This window comes from Dipodomys ordii, unplaced genomic scaffold (assembly GCF_000151885.1).
Source record: "Dipodomys ordii isolate 6190 unplaced genomic scaffold, Dord_2.0 Scaffold77, whole genome shotgun sequence".
Taxonomy (NCBI): Eukaryota; Metazoa; Chordata; class Mammalia; order Rodentia; family Heteromyidae; genus Dipodomys; species Dipodomys ordii.
In genome coordinates, this window is record NW_012267293.1 from 5910795 (window position 1) to 5929809 (window position 19015).

General features: G+C 41.6%; 1 protein-coding gene across 1 annotated transcript; it reads left to right on the plus strand.

Annotated features, from left to right (window-relative positions):
* Positions 1-88: 88 nt before the first annotated feature.
* On the plus strand, positions 89-16953 carry Rsph3 (radial spoke 3 homolog (Chlamydomonas)). Its single transcript, XM_013024534.1, has 8 exons — positions 89-633; positions 3752-3839; positions 7589-7730; positions 9136-9281; positions 10496-10699; positions 13331-13493; positions 15529-15615; positions 16505-16953. The coding sequence occupies exons 1-8, from the start codon at positions 89-91 to the stop codon at positions 16711-16713; spliced, it is 1584 nt and encodes a 527-aa protein (XP_012879988.1). The 3' UTR covers positions 16714-16953.
* The last annotated feature ends 2062 nt before the right edge of the window (positions 16954-19015 follow it).

Below are 19015 nucleotides of genomic sequence, written 5' to 3' on the forward strand. Positions count from 1 at the left end.
TGGCGCCGACACCAGCTCCGCCAGGCCGCCCCCGACACCCGCGCTGGCCACAGCCGCCGCGTCCCGGAGGGCCTCCGCCCACACGGCCATGCCGGGTCCCCACGAGGAGCGCCCCGCGCGCAGGCGCACCAGGGATCCCGGGGCGGGAGGGCGGGCTCAGAGGCCGGAAGTGCCCTTCCCTGCCGGCCTTCCCGAGAAACCCACCGGCCGGAACTTACGGGAGGGCGGGACTTCCGGCGCATCCCCGGGTTGCTGGGCGACCGGTGAAGACGCCTCCGACAGGCTCCGCGCTGCCTGGAGCCAGCCGAGTGGAGCTCCCGCCTGCGGCGCCGGCCTCCCTCACCCCGCGCCGCCTCCCCGCGAGCCGCCCCTCGTCCCGCCCCTCGTCCCCCCGCGGCATCCCTGCCCTTGGCACTACTTACGCCTCTCCGGCTCTCTCGAATCCTTAGCGCCCACCTGCTTCAAAGCCAAGCTCCACCGGAAGTCGGGCGGTTCGACCCCAGACATGGCCTCGGCCCCCGCCATGGCGGGCCGCACCCCGGGGGAGCTGGGCGGCGGCACCTACACCTACACCAGCCGGCCCCGGGCCGTGCCCTGCCAGCGCCGCCGTTACCGGGAGGACCCGCTGCAGCCGTGAGTGACCCAGCAGCCCCGCTCTCCACCCGCACCCCATCCCGAGCAGGAAGGCCCTGGCTGCTGCCTCCCCCTCCGCGCTCTTCAGAATGAGATCCGAGCAGGGGCCGAGCGGGCCCGGCGGGCGCCGGGTCACCGCGGCGGTACTGAGTGCCGACAGGAGCCCTACCGCGGACGTGAGCGGCCCCGTCTCTCAAAAGTTTGAGTCGACGGCTGTTTGTCGAGGTCCCGCCACTGAACACCTCTAGGAGCGATCACTGCGATATGGGTGTCCTGACTTAATTGTACGAAGGGGTTGAACACCGGAGCGTGCACAAAATAACGGCCCCAGAAAGCATTCTCCATACCAGACTCTGGGCAGGAATTAGGTTACCCTTCCACACAGGGCTGTTAGTATTTTTACACTAAAGAGTATTTGCATTCATTCAGGCATCCGTACTTAATAAGGACCGTAAGCTTGATGGCGCTCTTAAAGTTCTTTCTAACAGCTTCAATTTGTGGAATCTCGGCTTCCATCTCCACAAGAATTTGAGCAGCATGGAAGCCGGAACCTTGGCATCTTTTTGCTCACATAGTACCATGCCCGACAGGCAGGAAGCACTCAATACAACTTGTTGATTGATTAGCAATATAGCTTTTGGTGTTCATTTCAAACACTGAGTCTAGATTGACAGTTTTTCTGATAGACTTTTCTAGTAAGAGATTTCTATCACTTAAGGCAAAACCAAGACGGCAGACTTAAATTGGAAGAGGGATTGTTTATATTACTAAAAGATTCATTATGAAAATTAGTCCCTCCAGAGACAGGTTCTGGTTAATATAAATGGGTACTTACAATTCATTATTTTGAAATCAGACCAACAAATTAGACATGAGAATCAATGCTGTTTCATAAGGGACAGTTAATTTTGTATGTTGGACTAATTTGGTGATCAATTAATTAGAGTATCAAAGTAGCACAAAAGACAGAGAAATATCAATTACAAGAGGGTTGCTAACCTGTTAAGGGCAAGTAGGGAGACAGAGGAAGACTATTACATAGAGTGTGGTGCAAAACTTAAGATCTGCAAGGAAGTAGCCGAGTCAATTTGGAGAGAAGGAGGCATAAGAGAAGGAAACAGTCCATAAAGAAGAAAGCACATGTACAAACACTCCATGTAGGATATGAATCCGGTCTATTTGAACCCAACAAGGCTCTGGAGTAGGACTCAAATGGGGATGAAGATGGAAATAATATCAAGAGAAGGCTGATGAAGCCAGCTAGGCTATACCCTGGCTAAGTTTCAATGCTAATGATATGAGAAGACAGACACACAGAAAAGGTGTACGGGTTTTCCGTTTAAAATTGTTAGTGCTTTTCAATGTACAAAATAATAATATGTCCTTGAGCTGTTCAAATCTCCTAGGGGTTTCTCAGTCTAGTCAGGCTGACAAGACCATCACAGGTCAGTCTATAGTATCATCTTCTCACTTAGCAATTCCTTGGGGAAATCTCTCCGTAACACTAAAATTGTTCAATTTTCCATAGCAGCATAGCGTTGGTGGCATATAGATTGTACCATAAGTTGTTAAGATTGTTTCCTATTTATAGATACTCAGTTTGCTACCAGATTTTGCTTCTGTGATGGATATTTGTTTGTTCCTATGAGACAGATTTTCAGAAGTGGGATTTTTTTTTTAAAGCTATCTCTATTTTTTAATAGGAACAAGTAGAAAGCAAATCTTTTCCTTATATCATCACCAGCAATCAGTGTTATTTACTTTAGCTTGTTTTTTTTTTTTTACTTTAGTTTGTTTTGTGTCAAGTCAAAATTTTCCTTATTTAGCCAGGTGCCGGTGGCTCATGCCTGTAATCCTAGCTGCTCAGGAGACTGAGATCTGAGGACCACAGTTCAAAGCCAGCCCGGGCAGGAAAGGCCACTCAGAAAATCAGAAGTGGCATAGTGGCTCAAGTGGTAGAGCGCTAGCCTTGAGCTGTCAGTGGCAGAAGGACATCATAAATCCCAAACAGGACAGTCTACCACAACCACAAAGACATTCCTAAAAACTTCTCAGGCTCAACTATTTGTAAGAGCTGAGGGACAGCGTTCAGGCCCAGAGTTCAAGCCCCATGACCACCACCAACAACAACAAAATGCCTTCATTAATTAGTGCTGGGAGACTTTAACCAAATCAATATTGTTAGTTTCATAGCTATAAACAAAATGTCATTTGAAGAATTTCAGTGGAAATTATCAACTGAATTTTTCACTATTGAGCACTAATTCTTTTCGTTAAAATTTTAAACCATACCTTTTAAACTATCCTTGGGTTTAAAGAGCAATGTGAAATTTGACTTCTTTAAAGCCATATTCTTTTATTAACATAATGTTCTGGTCTTTGAAGTGAGCTTATTATAGTCCTCTAGGGAAAACCCCATTTCAGATGGGCCATTTTCACATCTGTTAAATTGCCTTACAGATCTATAGCCTAAATCCAGCTCTGCCACTTGAAGGCAAGATGACCTTGGGAAGATTCCTTTCAGAGTCTATTTCCTCTCCTGTCAAAAAACTTGAAGTTTACTGAGGAATAAATAAAAGCATACATGAAGGGCTGGCATGTGGTAAACACTGCATAAATGGTAGCCATTTGTCCTGTTTATAAACCATACTAAAACATACATCTGCTTTGCTCTCATAACTCGATGTTGCTCACATGGCCCACCGACCACCCTGCCCCAGAAACCTCTCCTGAAAAATCTCCATGGAGTCTCATCCCTGCCCTTGAGTTGTTCTCAGCGAAATTTCGCCCTTGACCGTATCTGTAAGTGCAGGACTGTCGGCGGCAAAAGGACATCATAAATCGCAAACAGGCTGCCACAACCACAAAGACATTCCTAAAACCTCTCAGGCTCAACTATATGTAAACTCTAACCCCACACTCCCTGCACCTTGTTTCTCCCACCCCCTCTGTGGCAATGATTAAAGCCTGTTCCATCTGTCCAGGCCTCTGCCCTCTCTCCTTTCATCCACTTGGTCTTTCCCAACACTATCCACATATTTCATTCTAAGTTCTACTGAAAATGAATTTGTCTCTGGCAACACTTTCTTCAACCACTCTCCTATTTGCTATTTTACAGATCTGAAGAATCTATGCATTATGGGAACATAATGTACGACAGAAGGGTGATCCGAGGCAACACGTACGCACTGCCCACAGGGACCCTGGTAAGCACTGCGGGTGGGGATGGGTCTGTTTGTGTGTATATCTTCATCTCTAACACATTGTTTGCAGAAATACTTGTAAAATGAAATAAAGACAAATCACAAGTGAAAATTTTTAAAGACCTATAACAGCTGGGAATGTGGCTCAGTGGTAGAGCATTGCCTAGCATATGTATGGTCCTGAGTTCAATCTTTTTTCAAAAGAAAAAAGAAAAAGACATAGATAGTCCTAGTGATACTTGCCAGGAGCTAGGGAGAGGGGAAATAGGAACAGTATTTAATGAGTAGTGAGTTTCGTTTTGTAAGATTACAACAGTTCTAGAGATAGTAATAATTCCAGTAAGGTGCTGTCAGCAGAGCACAGCAGGGATTTCATCTTCCAACACTATCCAGATTTGCACACTAAAACATAAAGGGGAAAGCCCTGGCAAAACACTTCAGTGGAATCCAGAGTGTCATGATACCCCACATCTCCAGAATATGATTTTTTTATTATTTTATTTTTTGCGGTCATGGGGCTTGAACTTGGGCCTGGGCGCTGTCCCTTAGCTCTTCAGCTCAAGGCAAGTACTCTACCACTTGAGCCACAGGGCCACTTCCAGCTTTCTGGTAGTTAGTTGGAAATAAGAGTTTCACAAACTACTTTCCTGTCTGGGCTGGCTTTGAACCACAATCCTCAGACCTCAGCCTCCTGAGTATCTAGGATTGTAGATGTGAGCCACTGGTGCCCGGCCAGAATGTGGTTTTTAAATAAGCCACTCATAAATCAAGAGAGTCTTTTATAAGGAGAAAACCAACTCAACACAAAATGCTAAAATGTAGGAATTTTAAGAATCTTAAAGCACATACAAAAGTATTTAATCAAAAGTGAATAATTATGCACTCTCTAAGAAAATGAATAAAACCTCAGCAAAAAAAATAGATTAAAAATGAAGCAAGTAGAAACTATATAAATGAAAAATACAATAACCAAAATAAACCCATTGGGCAGAAGTGACAGAGGAAATAACAAGTGAACTTAGACTAATGAATGAAAATTACCATCTTAGCAGAGAGAAAATAGCTCCCTGCCCTCCACCCTTAGGCAGCAGAGGAACAATAAAAGATCACATCTATGTTATTGGAACCCCAGAAGAGAAACTGAGGCAAGGCCTGAAAATACCAGAGCTTCCACAGAAGAACTACAGATTTAAGAAATTAAGTGAACCACCAGAATAAGCCCCAAGAAATTTCTGCCGACCCAAATCAAAAGCACACTTTTACAAACTAAAAACAAAAAGCCTTCAAAGGAGCTGGTTAGAAATGACACATTAACACTGAGAAACATGCTTCAGATGGCAGTAGATTTCTCATCTGGAACATAGAGGCAAGAAGATAGTGAAAATATCTTTTGGGAACTATGTGAAACAAACATATTCTCAGAGGAAGGAAGACTAGGAGAATGTGTCACTAGCAGCCCTTAAAAAAAAGAAATTGCGGGGGCGGGGGAAGGGCGCCGCTGGAGGGGGAAGCAGACTAGAGGTGTGGCTCAATGATTGAGCACCTGCCCAGCAAGCAAGAAGCCCTGAGCTCAGATCCCAGTATGGACAAAAAAGAACAAGTTCTCTAAACAGAAATGATAACAGAAGGTGTAGAAGGACGGAGAGGGACTTCAAAAAGGACGAAACTATGGAATGAATCAAAATAGAAGTAGATATAACTTTCCACAGAGTTTTAAAATTACATTTAGTAGTTCATGTAGATCCTCATGTAATATGCTTAAAACATGGGAATGAAATATTCAAGATCTTATTTTATTACATTTCAGAAGTGGGGATAATAGAAAAATCTAAAAAGTAATTTATACTTGAAGTGGTAAGACATTGGGGCTAAACACAGAATAAGTTACCCATGTACCTTGTAATACTGGTCACAGTCATTAACAGTACAAAGAGAGAGAGCCAAAATTTTCATAGATTAAAAAATGGGATTCTAGAAATGTTCAGATTTAAATGAGACTGGGTTTTTTGACTTAATTGGTAGCTGCTGTTTCGAGTAAACACGGGACAGGCATGAAGAGCACCATCAGGATCTGCTCTCCTAAAAAAACTCAAGAGACAGCTACAAATACCTGCAAATCACATATCCAAGAAAGGTCTTATATTGGGAATATGTAGAATTCCAAGAACTCATAAGTTGAAAAAAATAAAAACCTATTTGAAGATGGTCAAAAAATGTGAGCAAATGGCAGATACGCACACAAAAAGATGTTTAGAGCCAGGCACCCGTGGCTCAGGCCTGTAATCCTAGCTACTGAGCAGGTGGAGATCTGAGGATCATGGTTCAAAGCCAGTCTGGGCAGGAAAGTCTGTGAGACTCTTATCTCCAATAAACCACTAGAAAACCAGAAGTGGTGCCGAGGCTCAAGCCGTAGAGGGCTCACCTTGAGCTGAAGAGCTGAGGGACAGCGCCCAAGCCTAGAGTTCAAGACCCACGACCGGCTTAAAAAAAAAAAAGTTTAGCCTGAGCTGCTAGAAAAATATAAACCATACCCCCATAAGCCTCCTGCGGTGGCTGATACCTATAACCCTAGCTACTCAGGAGGCTGAGAGCTAAGGTTAGAGATTTGAAGCCAGCCCAGGGCAGACAAATGCAAGACTCTTCAATTAACCAGCAAAAGCCTGGAACTGGAGGCATGGTTCAACTGGTAAAGTATCAGCTATGGACAGAAGAGCCAAACTGGAGGCCCTGAAATGGAAAGAAAGAAAAAAAGAGAAGGAAAGAAGGAGGGAGGGAGGAGGACAGAGAAGAGAACCACCATTAATAGATTTACCACAGACTTCCAAAGGTTGCAGAACTGCTGTGAAAAATTGTACTTTCAATCTTTTATTCAGTTTATTTTGTGTCCTTAGACTAAAGATGTTTACAGTTGGACCAAAGATTTAAGCTAGTAATTTTTTTTTTGGTTGGTCATGGGGCTTGAACTCTGGGCTTGGACGCTGTCCCCGCACTTTTCAGCTCAAGGCAAGCGCTCTACTGCTTGAGCCACAGCACCACTTCGGGTTTTCTAATGGTTAATTGGAGATAAGAGTCTCACGGACTTTCCTGCCCAGACTGGCTTTGAACCATGATCCTCAGATCTCTGCCTCCTCAGTAGCTAGGATTACAGGCGTGAGCCACCGGCATCCATCTAAGCTAGTAATTTTTTAAGGAAATTTATATGTAATTTAGATTTTTTTTGTGTGTTGTACTGGTGTTTGAACTCAGGACCTCAAATCGACCTAATTGAGCCAGACCTCCAGGCCTTTTCAATCTTGCTGCTCTTGCGTTTTTGCCTGGTGAGCCTGGACCACAGTCTTCGATTTACACCTCCTGCATAGCTGCAGTGACAAGCATATACATACCACCGGCTTACTTGTTGATGGAGTTTTGGTAACTCTTTGCTTGGGATGGCCTCCAAGCTTGGTCCTCCTAATTCCTGCCTCCCAAGTAACTGGAATTACATGATTGGATTTTTAAATCCTAATGTTTTTCTTTAACTGCACATGAAAGTATGGTAAGATAATTATTAGGTAGTATCCTGCATCCATCTCTTTTTATTTGAAGTTACTTTTAGGCTCTGCCAGACACTTTCTTATTACATGAAAAAGGCCTAACAAAGTGTTAAGTCACTGGTGATCTGGAAGCACTCTTATGACAAGTTCCTTGGTACAATCTAGGAGGCACTTTGGGAAATGTTTTCTAATTGTAGAAGTCTTTTGTGTCCCTCTCAGCCTGGACAGCCTGATCTATTAGACCTTCAGAGACAACAGATGGCTCGGAGGAGGGCTCTTGCCAGAAAACGAGCCCAAGAACGGCTCCGGCCACGAACTCCAGAGCCCGTGGAAGGCAGAAAGCATGTGGACGTGCAGACAGGTGCGTGGCCCTGTCACTGGCATTGTGGCTCCTCAGTTTGCTCAGCTGTTTGTGACAGCTCTTTTTTATTTCACTGCCATTTCCTTTCCTTTATATGATGTATGTTTTCCTGTGTGTGCCAATCCTCCAGTTTGATAATGATGTCCATTCATTAGCAAAAATATATAGTATATGTTGCTACTGTATTTGTATAAGGCTGGAAGTGTGGCAGTAGCTTTAAAAAGACTTTATGAACAAATGAATTCCTAGCCCTTTCACAAATGTTATTTCAGTTGTGGCTTATAAGAGGAGAGCAACTAAGTCTGCTTGGAGAAAACCCGCTCACTTCTGACAGCAGCCTCTTTCCTTCTCTCCTTTTATCCTCCTTTCATTTGTATACTCCCAAGGGCTTCATCAGTTTGGTGTATGGAAAGCAGATATTTCCCACATGTCTCTTCTAGGCTCACCTGTGTTGTTAGCATTCTTGGTAATCCCACAATGCTGTACCCTTCCAAGATGATGAGCAAATTCATTAGAGCTATTTGTGGAATAAAGCAAAAAGAACTGGTCCATATCTGTTTTCCTCTGTGGCATTTATAAGCCTAGTCTAGAGTAAGTGACTGTCAGTGATTGGTGACCTCTAAGAAGGATTTAGTGTTGTTTGTGCTACTAGAATATTAAGCAATACAGTCATGACTTTTTTGTCTTTCTTCAGAGACTACACAAGCTCTTTTACCTGTGAACCTCTCTGTCATTGCGAAGGTTCCAGTTAACAAGTAATTTTGATTCCTTTTATACATGAAGAAAGTGGGATGTGGTGGGGAAGTACCGTGGCTGATCCGGGGATCCTGAAGAACACGCGTGCTCTTCACTCTTACCTTCCTAGATGTCACTCCTCACTTGAACTTGTTTTACATCAATAACCTTAAGTGACGTGAGGTCTTGGCGCATGACAGTATGATGCATTGACCACAGTGTCGTCCCTTTTGTAGTTTGCATCTCGCATACATCTGTGGTCTCATGTTCTTAGTTTCTCTCTCTCATGCAAAGCTCAATGATTTCTACACATTCTGGAAACGCGCTAGCCTGAATGACTTTGAGACCATCTATATGCTTAAAACACTTACTGCAACAGGTGAATTAAACCCTGCATTGAAGCCCTTTCTCTCTAAGCCTTCTTTGATCTGCTTAATTGTGAATTGGGTGTGGGGGAGGGAGGGTATCTGAATCCTTTTTTTTGTTTGTTTGTTTTTTACGAGAACAGGTCTCACCAGGAAACCCAGGCAGCCTTCAACCTGTGATCCTCCTGCCTCTGGCTCTGGAGTGCTGGGATTAGTGGCGTGCACCACTGGAATTGTAAATGTGCATGTATGCTTGAAATAGGCTAGAATTTCAAATGTGCAATATATAATATTCTTCTTTTCAGAATTGTACCTTGAAGAGCTTGCTGACCGCATAATAGAAGTTGATATGGAATGCCAGACAGATGCATTTTTGGACAGACCACCGACACCACTCTTCATTCCTGCCAAAACTGGTAGGGATGTAGCCACCCAAATACTAGAAGGCGAGGTACAGTATGATCTTTTGGCTTCTCTCTCTTCATAAGGGAGGAAAAGTTATGTTTGTGTAAAGCTTAGTGTAGTCGAGAACTGTTTGATGGTCAGAAAGATTCTACTTTGAAGGTTTCTGTCTAGATGCAATCTACAATATCTATAATAGTTTCATCTTGCAGTACCCAGAAATTTCATTCATTTATATATGTTTTTTATTGTAAAAATAGTGTACAGAGGGATTACGGTTACATGAGTAAGGTTCACTTATTTTCACATGCTTGTACAAAAGGGTTTTTATTGAGCATGTGCATTTATGTGTACAACATATTTTGATTATTGTCATCCCTTCCATTAGTCTCCTCCCCAACTTACCACCTCAGAAATTCATTTAAGTTCCATATTCTGAGTTCTCCTTTTTGCTTATTAGGAATCTTCTCAAATACATGTTTTGTTTATGTACATTTTGTTTGTTTATATACTTGCCTAATGTGTGCACATAAGACAGACTTGTACCAAATAAGAAACATCTTTTCCCTGATGTAAGAGATTGCACACAAAGTAGGTGACTTCTATGGTTTTGTCCATAAAAAAAACAAACCTTACTATGGAATAGTAACTTCTTTGTACAACTACTTAATAAAGGCTTAATTGCATTTTCATATTAATGTGGGAAGCTAAAGAGGAGATAGTAGTGATTATGTGCATATTGAGCTAAAAGTGATTTAAGAATTGAAGGAACTTAATATTGTCACTGAAACTGGGAAAGAAAGTAAGTCTTAAGATGCTACTTGGAAGATAAATTCACCTCTAAATCATAGGCATGAATGGCTTAAAACAGTCATCATTCTTGTTTTTTAGCTCATCAAACTAGTATTTTAAAAGGCAGTAAAAGCTGAGCAGCATAGGCAGAATATAAGAAAAACCAGGACATTTCCTTTTGATTTCAGAATTTGATCTTAAATTGTGGAATACCAAGTTTCATGTTAATGAAAGCAGAGATGTTGTTTTCATAACTTTAACTTAATACATTTTTGCCCAAAAATAAAATGCTATTCTGTGTACCTTTGCAAAATTCCTTTTGAGAATTAAAGACCACAAATAAATTACTAGCACAGTGTCTGTTGTACAAACAGCCTTAATAAATACTATCTTATTGTTATTCTACTTCATATTTTTTTACACATTTAGCTCACACTTCAAATTTGATTTGCTTCCATTTATGTGTTCAAGCTCTTTGACTTTGATCTTGAAGTTAAGCCAATGTTAGAAGTTTTGGTCGGGAAGACAGTTGAGCAGGCTCTTCTGGAAGTGATGGAGGAAGAAGAGCTGGCCAACCTGCGTGCCAGCCAGCATACCTATGCAGAAATACGGAACGTAGAGCTGGCTGAAGTTCAGCGGCTAGAAGAGCAAGAGAGACGACACCGGGAAGAAAAAGTATACAGTTCTATTTTCCTTTCTTAGTCTCTTTTTCCACCTACTGTTTGGGATTGAACACTGGTCTTTGTTCATGTGAGTGAAGTACCTTCTTTGGGGCAATTCCTTAGGAGAGAGCCCCAGCACCTTTGTCATTCAACTACTTCATTTTTTAATTTTTTGTCATAGGGATTGAACTCAGGGCCTGGGCGCTGTCCCTGAGCAGTTTTTGCTCTAAGATAGTGCTCTACCAGATTGAACCACCATTCCACTTCCGGTTTTCTGGTGGTTAATTGGAGGTGAGAGTCTCTTGGCCTTTTCTACCCAGGCTGGCTTTGAACTGCGATCCACAGATCTCAGCCTCCTGAGTAGCTAAGACTACAGACGTGAACCACCAGCACCCAGCTTCAGCTACTTAAAAGTTATGTATGATATGTCATAAAGCTAGTCATTGGAAATACGGTTTAAAAAAAAAGACCCATAAAATTTGTTGTGGCTCCGTTAGATCATAGATCCATCATGGACTGACTTTTTAGAAGTTTCACTTGCATAAATGTTACCTAAATTGAGTTCGCAAAAGTTCCAAATTAAATGAAGTTTCCAAAACTACATGTGTCCCAGTTAGAAGATGCTCTTAAATATCAGAAGCCGTAGAGAAAGAAATACTTTGACTTGCAGTAATTCAGTGTCACAGTGTTGAAGGGAAAAGTACTGTCTGTCAGGCTTGCTGGGGTTAAGAAGCAGAGGATCTGAGTAGAATGGTGGGCCTCATTTCTCCATGGCCAGACCCTCTTGTGGATCTCACTTTTCCTTGGCCAGGCCTATTGTATTCTGGATAGAATTGTGGACCTTGCTCCTCAGTGGCCAGGACTATGGATCTTTCTCAGTGGCAAGACCCTTTGTGGACCTCATTTCTAAGTGACCAGGCCCTCTTGTAACCTTAGGGAGCTCTAAACTGCTCAAGTCCTTGTAGAATATTTTTTAGATTATAGTTTTTATGAACCTTCAGTAAGAGAAATTTTACAACTCATATTTTTTTTAATAGACCACTGTGTTATAGTTAGGAAACTATAGACTAAGTATCATTCAGTTTGGCTTGGGTTTTGGTGGTAGTGCGGTTGGGGCTGAGGGCTTTACACTGACTAGGCAGGTACTCTACCACTTGAGCCTTGCCTCCTGTCCTTTCTTTGCTGAAGTTATTTTTCAAATTGGCTCTTAGGCTTTTTGCCCAAGACCTACCTTGGATAGCTACCTATGCCTCCCTCTTGGCGAGGATCATGGGCATGCATCACCACACTTAGGTGGTTTGTTGCATATTTGTATTTTTTTGTTGTATTTTTTTGTTTTTTGTTTTGTCAGAAGTGGGGCTTGAACTCTGGGCCTGCGCACTGTCCCTGAGCTCTTCACCTCAAGGTTAGCACTCTACCACTTAAGCCACAGTGCCACATCTGGTTTTCTGGCAGTTAATTGGAGATAAGAGTCTCACAGACTTTCCTGCCCAGGAGGGCTTTGAATTATGATCCTCAGGTCTCAGCTTCCTGAGTAGTTAGGGTTACAGGCATGAGCCACAGGCACCTGGCTCTGTTTCATATTTGTTGTGATTAAGTCACCACTAACTTTTTGCCCAGGCTGGCCTCAAACCATGATCCTCTTGATCTCTGCCTCCCAGTACCTGGAACATCACCACCACACTGGGGCCTCAGTAATCTTTAAGGATATTTCTGGTCCTGCCAGTAACTGTTACCTATTATACATTAAATGAATAAATTTTAACAAGTAGTACCAGCTAAAATAACTTCACAAAGGGCCCAAGTTACTTGTTTGTTGAGAAATGCTACTCAATATTTAGCCATACTGAATTGTAAATTTTTCTTCAAAATTAATAATTGTGTGATTATTTAAAGCTGCATTGAAATAATCAGTGAAATCGTTATCAAAAAATATTTATCTGAAGCGGGTACTGGTGGCTCACACCTGTCATCCTAACTACTCAGGAGGCTGAGACCTGAGGATCACAGTTCAAATATTGGTTAACTTTATAGATATTATATAGTCAAAAGAGCAACAAGTTTTCATAATCTCCATTTCAGCTTTGTAAATTCAAAGTATTACAAATGAGTTCATTCATTGGCCTAAATTCTTTAATTGAAGATATCTTAGCAATTGTAGCTTTATATCAGTATTTATAATACTAATGAAGAATATGTATGCATTTAGGATTTGTACTTTTTCTTTTGAGGCAAGGCTTCTCTATATAACCCAGACTGGGTTTGAACTCACAATCCTCCTGTCTCACTATCCTAAGTAGTGGAATTACAGGTGTGCACACCACACCTGACTATTGTTAATCTTGTGATAGCATCCATGTATGTATATCTTGAAATATCTTGAAATTATTTTACTTGCAAATGATCAGTAGTTGAGTTTTACCTTAAGCTCCAACTTAACATGTGTGTGTATAGATTTTTTTAACTCAGTACATAAAAGTTGTTGAAACTCATTAAAGTCTTGATGAAAAATAGGACTCTTCAGTTGAGATATTGACAACCATATTTTGACAAGTCTAAACTTAGTGACCTCTCCAAATGTACCATCTGAGGAAGTCCTGATTCTTAAGTAACCGTCTACAATGGCATCTTCTCCTCTTGGCAGGAGCGTCGCAAGCAGCAGCAGTGGGACATCGTCAACAAGCACAACGAGACAGCACAGAAGATCTCCGCCCGGGTGTTTGCACAACGCTACCTGGCAGACCTGCTGCCATCTGTTTTCGGCAGTCTCAGGGACAGTGGCTACTTTTACGACCCTGTTGAAAGAGGTTTGTGGAGAGCTTTGTTGTATTAAGTCTGTCATAATAAGCACCCTCATGTCAGTTTTCATGTTGAAGTAGACTAAGTTAACTATTGTTGTAAGTACCATCATCAATAAGAGGTGCGTTGTAGTGCCCTACAAATATACACAATGATTATGATCAGTTTAAACAACAGAACATTTTTTTAATGAATGTCACCCCTTCCTTTGTTCTTTCCATACAGAGAGAGTTTTCTAAGGAAACTTAGTTCAAACTTAATAGATGCTCATGACAGATTCTAGTAAATTAGATTCTGGGAATAGTACACTCATCTCATTCCCAGCAAATAAGATCCAAAAGGACATTTTAAAGGTGGTTTTATAAAGATCTTGATTGTAGAATATATTTATTAAGAAAAAAAAACACTGGCTAGTAGAAATATAGATCTTGACTTTGGGTTCCAACTTCTTCATTAACTGGCTTCATGATCCTCCCTGTGCTCATGCATGAAATGAGGATGTTTTAGGAGTTGAAGCATAAATACATGAAACTTGGTCTAAACAAAGTGTTTTCTATGTAAAACACCTGTAAATAGTTATTAGCATGTTCTCAGCTCTCTATTCCAGTTGAAAACCCACTGGAGTGTTTACATTGTCCCAGGCACTATGTTAGTTGCTGGACATTTTCAAATAGGAGCCCTGATCTTCAGGCAGTCAAGCCAGATATAGAAGAGGCCTCTGTGCTCACTGCTACCCTCCCTGGGTTAAAAGCACTCAGAGCTCTGGGGCTTTGCTTCCAGGTCTGTCATTGGATCACAGTATTTGGGAGAAAATGGCAGTAATGTTCATTTTCACTGATAGTTCAATCCATAGAGGTCAAGTTACAAATAAATATCATTCATTTATACTAATGGCATCACGTATTATATAATCATTTATGGGGCAGAGGTAGCCATATCATGTATGTTATCATATATGATATAATTGCTTGTGGGACGGATATAATTAGCATGTTTCAGAACCACAAGCTGAAACTCAGACAAATTAAATCTTTGCTCCCAAATATTCCGTGGAAAGGCTTGGTTCTCCAGCTGACTTGGAACTCCAAGTCCACAGTTCTTTACTGTAATGAGATGCCTGAGATCATCAACTTTTAAGGAGGAGAGGCTTATTTGGGCTCATGGGTTCGGACGTTTCAGTCAGCAGTCACTTGGCTCCATAGTTTCTGTGCCTGTGGTGTCTCAACACCATGGCAGAAGACGTGCAGCAGAGCTGCTCACCTCATGGGAGCTAGGAAGCAGAGAGAAGGGGCAGGCAGGGCAGAACACAGCCTGAATGGAACACCCCAAACATCTACTTTCTCCACCTAGGCCTAGCTCCTAAAAGTTCCACCACCTCCCAGTGGCACTATCAACTAGGACCAATCCTTCAACACAGTAGCAAGTGGCAGACACAAGCCATGACACTAGTCCCTGTTCTTTCTGTTACAGAGTGCCTTAAGAACTCAGTTAAGGTTGCTGGGAAGGTGGCTCAGTGGTAGAGCGCTTGCCTTGCATGCCTGAGGCCCTGGGTTCGATTCCTCAGCACCACATAAGCAAAAAGAAAAAAACCAGAAGTGGCGCTGTGGCTCAAGTGGTAGAGTGCTAGCCTTGAGCTGAAGAGCTGAGGGACAGCGCCCAGGCCCAGAGTTCAGGCCCCATGACCAGACCAAAAAAAACTCAGTTAAAAGCAGTTCTGCAAGATCTACCTCTACCCCCTGCCTCCTTCACCCACCTCAGATCACACTAGTAAAGCCCTAAAGCATTACAGAGTCAAAGTTCTAACTGCTTTGACTCCAGTGAAGGCCTCAAAAACTTGGAGAAACAACTTGGACTGCAATAGAAAAGGAAACTGGCTGGAACATACCTGAAGAATATGGCAAGAGTTAGACTTAAGAGCTTATTTAACATTTTGTATTATGAAAACAATATTGATGAATCTGTTCCATTATGGAGAAGACACTTTCTTCTTGTCTTTAATGATTTGTGAAAATGACTTAATGAAGCTTTTTTTCTTTTAAACAGATATTGAGGTAGGATTCCTCCCATGGCTAATGTATGAAGTTGAAAAGACCATGGAATACAACATGGTGGGAAGAACAGTGCTGGACAGTAAGTCACTGACTTTCTTTAAGTCACCTCTCCAGAAGGGGTGACACTGATGAAGATGATGGTATACATAAATTAATATGCTGAATTAAAACTGCTTTGTAAAGCTATTTAAATATAATTTTGAAAAACGAATTTATATTTTTAAAAAATCACCTCTCAACTTTTCAGTGGGAAGAATAAGTTGAAGACATAATGCAGCTGCTCACTAGTTCTCAAGACTCCTTTTCAATCCATAGTTGGGTACACCAGCACACACCTGTCATCCCAAGCTACCAGGGAGGCTGAGAATGGGAGGATGGTGGCTTGAGACCAGCCTGGACAGAAAAGTCCGAGAGCCTCCATCTCCATGGAGAAAAGCTGGATGACATGGTTGGAACATGCCATGTCATGTGATTCCAATAACAATGGGAAGCCTGAAAGTGAGCAGACCACAGCTTAGGCACAGTATCCTTAGAGAAGGAAACAAGACCCTATTCTAAAATGAACCAGTGACATACATGGCTGGAGGTATTGAACAAGCCTACTAAGTAGGAGTCGCTGATTTCAGGTCTTTAGCCCTGCCACAAAAAAAATGGAAACATTAATTTTTATAGTTTAGAACTTATATTTTCAGTGTGTCAGTTACATTAACAAAGATGCAGATCTTCACCCTCAGTATTATTCTTATCCTTTTAATCTTTATCTTCTATCCTTATTTTATAACTGGTATTCTGGTAAGACAAATAGAAATGGTATCTCATTCCATGCATTCATGCGGGTATGTGAATTAAATATGCTGACTTGATAAGAGGTTATGTTACAGGGAAGGGGGGAGGCCTAGTGAGTGTTTTCTATTCACCTGTAAGTCATCTAATATCTGAAAGATCACAATGACCTTTGAACCTTTCAGTGTTGATTCGTGAAGTGGTTGAGAAGCGACTGGATCAGTATGAGCAGAGGTCATTAGTGCCTGGCCCTGGCAGGCCTGGACATCCTGAGGCAGTGAGAGAGCCCCTGGTGGGCTTCCAGCTACCTTCAGATCCAAACCTCTCACAGAGAGCCGCATACAGCAGAGCCCCGCAGCCCCAGGATAGGAGGTTCTTGGGGCTGGATGAATAAGCAAACCATGAGATCCTGAGGGAAATGAGAAATGTCACGGCCAGGGGGCGCTTGGGAGCCATGAGCCCAGTCGGCAGCCAATCAACTCCATTCAGGTAATGGTGCATGTGACCCCTCAGGCTATAGAAATTATGTTGTAGTTAGTCAACATGTCTTTCATCTGATGGATCGAACAAAACAAATCAAATATGGTAAAATAATAAAACTAATAAAAATGACACTTGCATGTCTTTAATAGAATATTCAAAGCCTGTATTGTCATTTAAGTATTGGCTTCTTATCTATCTCTCTCTCTCTAAGCTAGCCAGTGAAGTGTTTCTTTAGTTCTTCTGCTTTTATTTTTTATTTTTGGCAAATCTCCTATCACCTGTCGTTCCTTAACCACACAGCAGCTTTTGCCAGTTTGGTTCACAGAAACCCAGGTAAGACAGGGGTCACCATTGTATAAAAGTAACGTTAGTAGTGTTGGATTTTTCAGTGCTACTGACTCACATCACTAAACTTTAACAAACTCATAACTTAGGTAAGGTTTTTCTATTTTTTTTAAACCAAGAAAATAAATTGCTGAAATATATGCATTAAAAATTAAAGGCAATTTATGTTTGCCTACAAATTAACACAACTATATTGAAAATCTTGAAATTTCAGGGTAAAAATATTTCAAAGATAAAACAACACCTAAATAGTCAACTCCTTTTTGAAAGTACAGTTCAAAACAAATTTATCATTATTTATAGTTTTATAAAATAAATATTTATTTTGTGTTAATTGTACATCTAACACTACATTACATTATATTAGTGTTCATATTTACCACTGGGTGTCAGTAAAACCCTATTACAAAGTTAATTCATCACCAACTTTATACATCATTTAATGACCAGAAGAGAACTCACAAGGAAAAGAGCTAAAAAATAGAACGTCCCTAGACTTTCACTGAATATTTTATGTTGCTTCAAAGACACCAACCAGCTCTGGGTGCCACAGTCAAATTTCTTATTGTGAACCCAACATTGTTGGCTCATGCCTATAATCCTAGCTATTTAGGAGGTGAAGATCAGGGGCCTGGGCATAAAGAAAAGAAAGTTCATGAAACTCCATCTCAACCAATGGCTAGGTCTTCCCCACAACTCAGGGAAACACAAATATGAGGATCAAAGTCCAGAAGATTCTTTGGCAGGCACAAAGCAAGAGCCTATCTTCTACTGTAGATAAAATCTTGGCAGTGAATGGGTGGGTCATAGAGCATCAGCAATAGAGCATCTGCCCAGCAGTGGACTTTAGTTGTATTCACTTCACTTTATGAGCTGTGCTAAGGAGTGGTTCCATTGAATTTTGTCTCTCCAAGCATGTGTTATGGTAAATACTTATACACTCGGTTATAAGCATTTATCATCATTAGGAATTTCTTCATTACTGAATCAAAAGCTACTCATTTAAACATCTGCTGTTAGGAGGCATGGCTAAGGTAGAAGGAAACTGATTTATTACAATATCAGCACAATCATACACTCTGGTAAGTTTTTCCTTCCTCCCCCATTTCCAAGTTTGATTTTTTTGGCCCCCAGTGGAGTATTCTTCCCACTTTTACCTCATGTGGCATAGTTTCAAAACTGCTCATTCTCTATCCTGGTAACTTTTACTTGAAACTCCTATTTGGTCCATGTTTCCCAGACCACCTTACACTACTGTATATGCAGCGGAAACTCAGTGAGGGGTATTATGGGACTATTTCCTGCCACAATGTAGACATCTACACCTCACTTCCTCTAATCTCTGCTATCTGGAAGCCGTGTTACAGAACACATCCAAGAGACTTCCAAGCTGTCACAGTGTCACATATCCATACTGCCCTGGACCCTCACAGCCTGTTCTAATACATTGCTAACCAATTTGGCTACTGATTATTAACCCTGCATATTAGCAAGGGAGACTAACTGTTATGAGGAAACCCGTGGAGCTAATGGAGATAAGAGAAAAATTAAAGGGGAAAGAGCAGAAAAGATACTATCTCAAAAAGTATAATCTTCTGGGCTAGAATGGAATACTCTTGAGTGGATTCTAAATGCACCATTATGTGAAAGCACAGGACAGAAATAATTAAGCAAAAGATCAGCAACAGAACCACAAGATGTAAACCACATTGTAAAACACCAAGCCATAGACCTCTGTAGAGCACTCTCCTTGACAACAGAATAAGCATCCAGAACATTCTCCAGGATCATGCTAGGTTGTAATATAAGCCTCCATAATTTTAAAGGTATCAAAGCCATACCAGTGACAGTACATTTGAATCAGAATT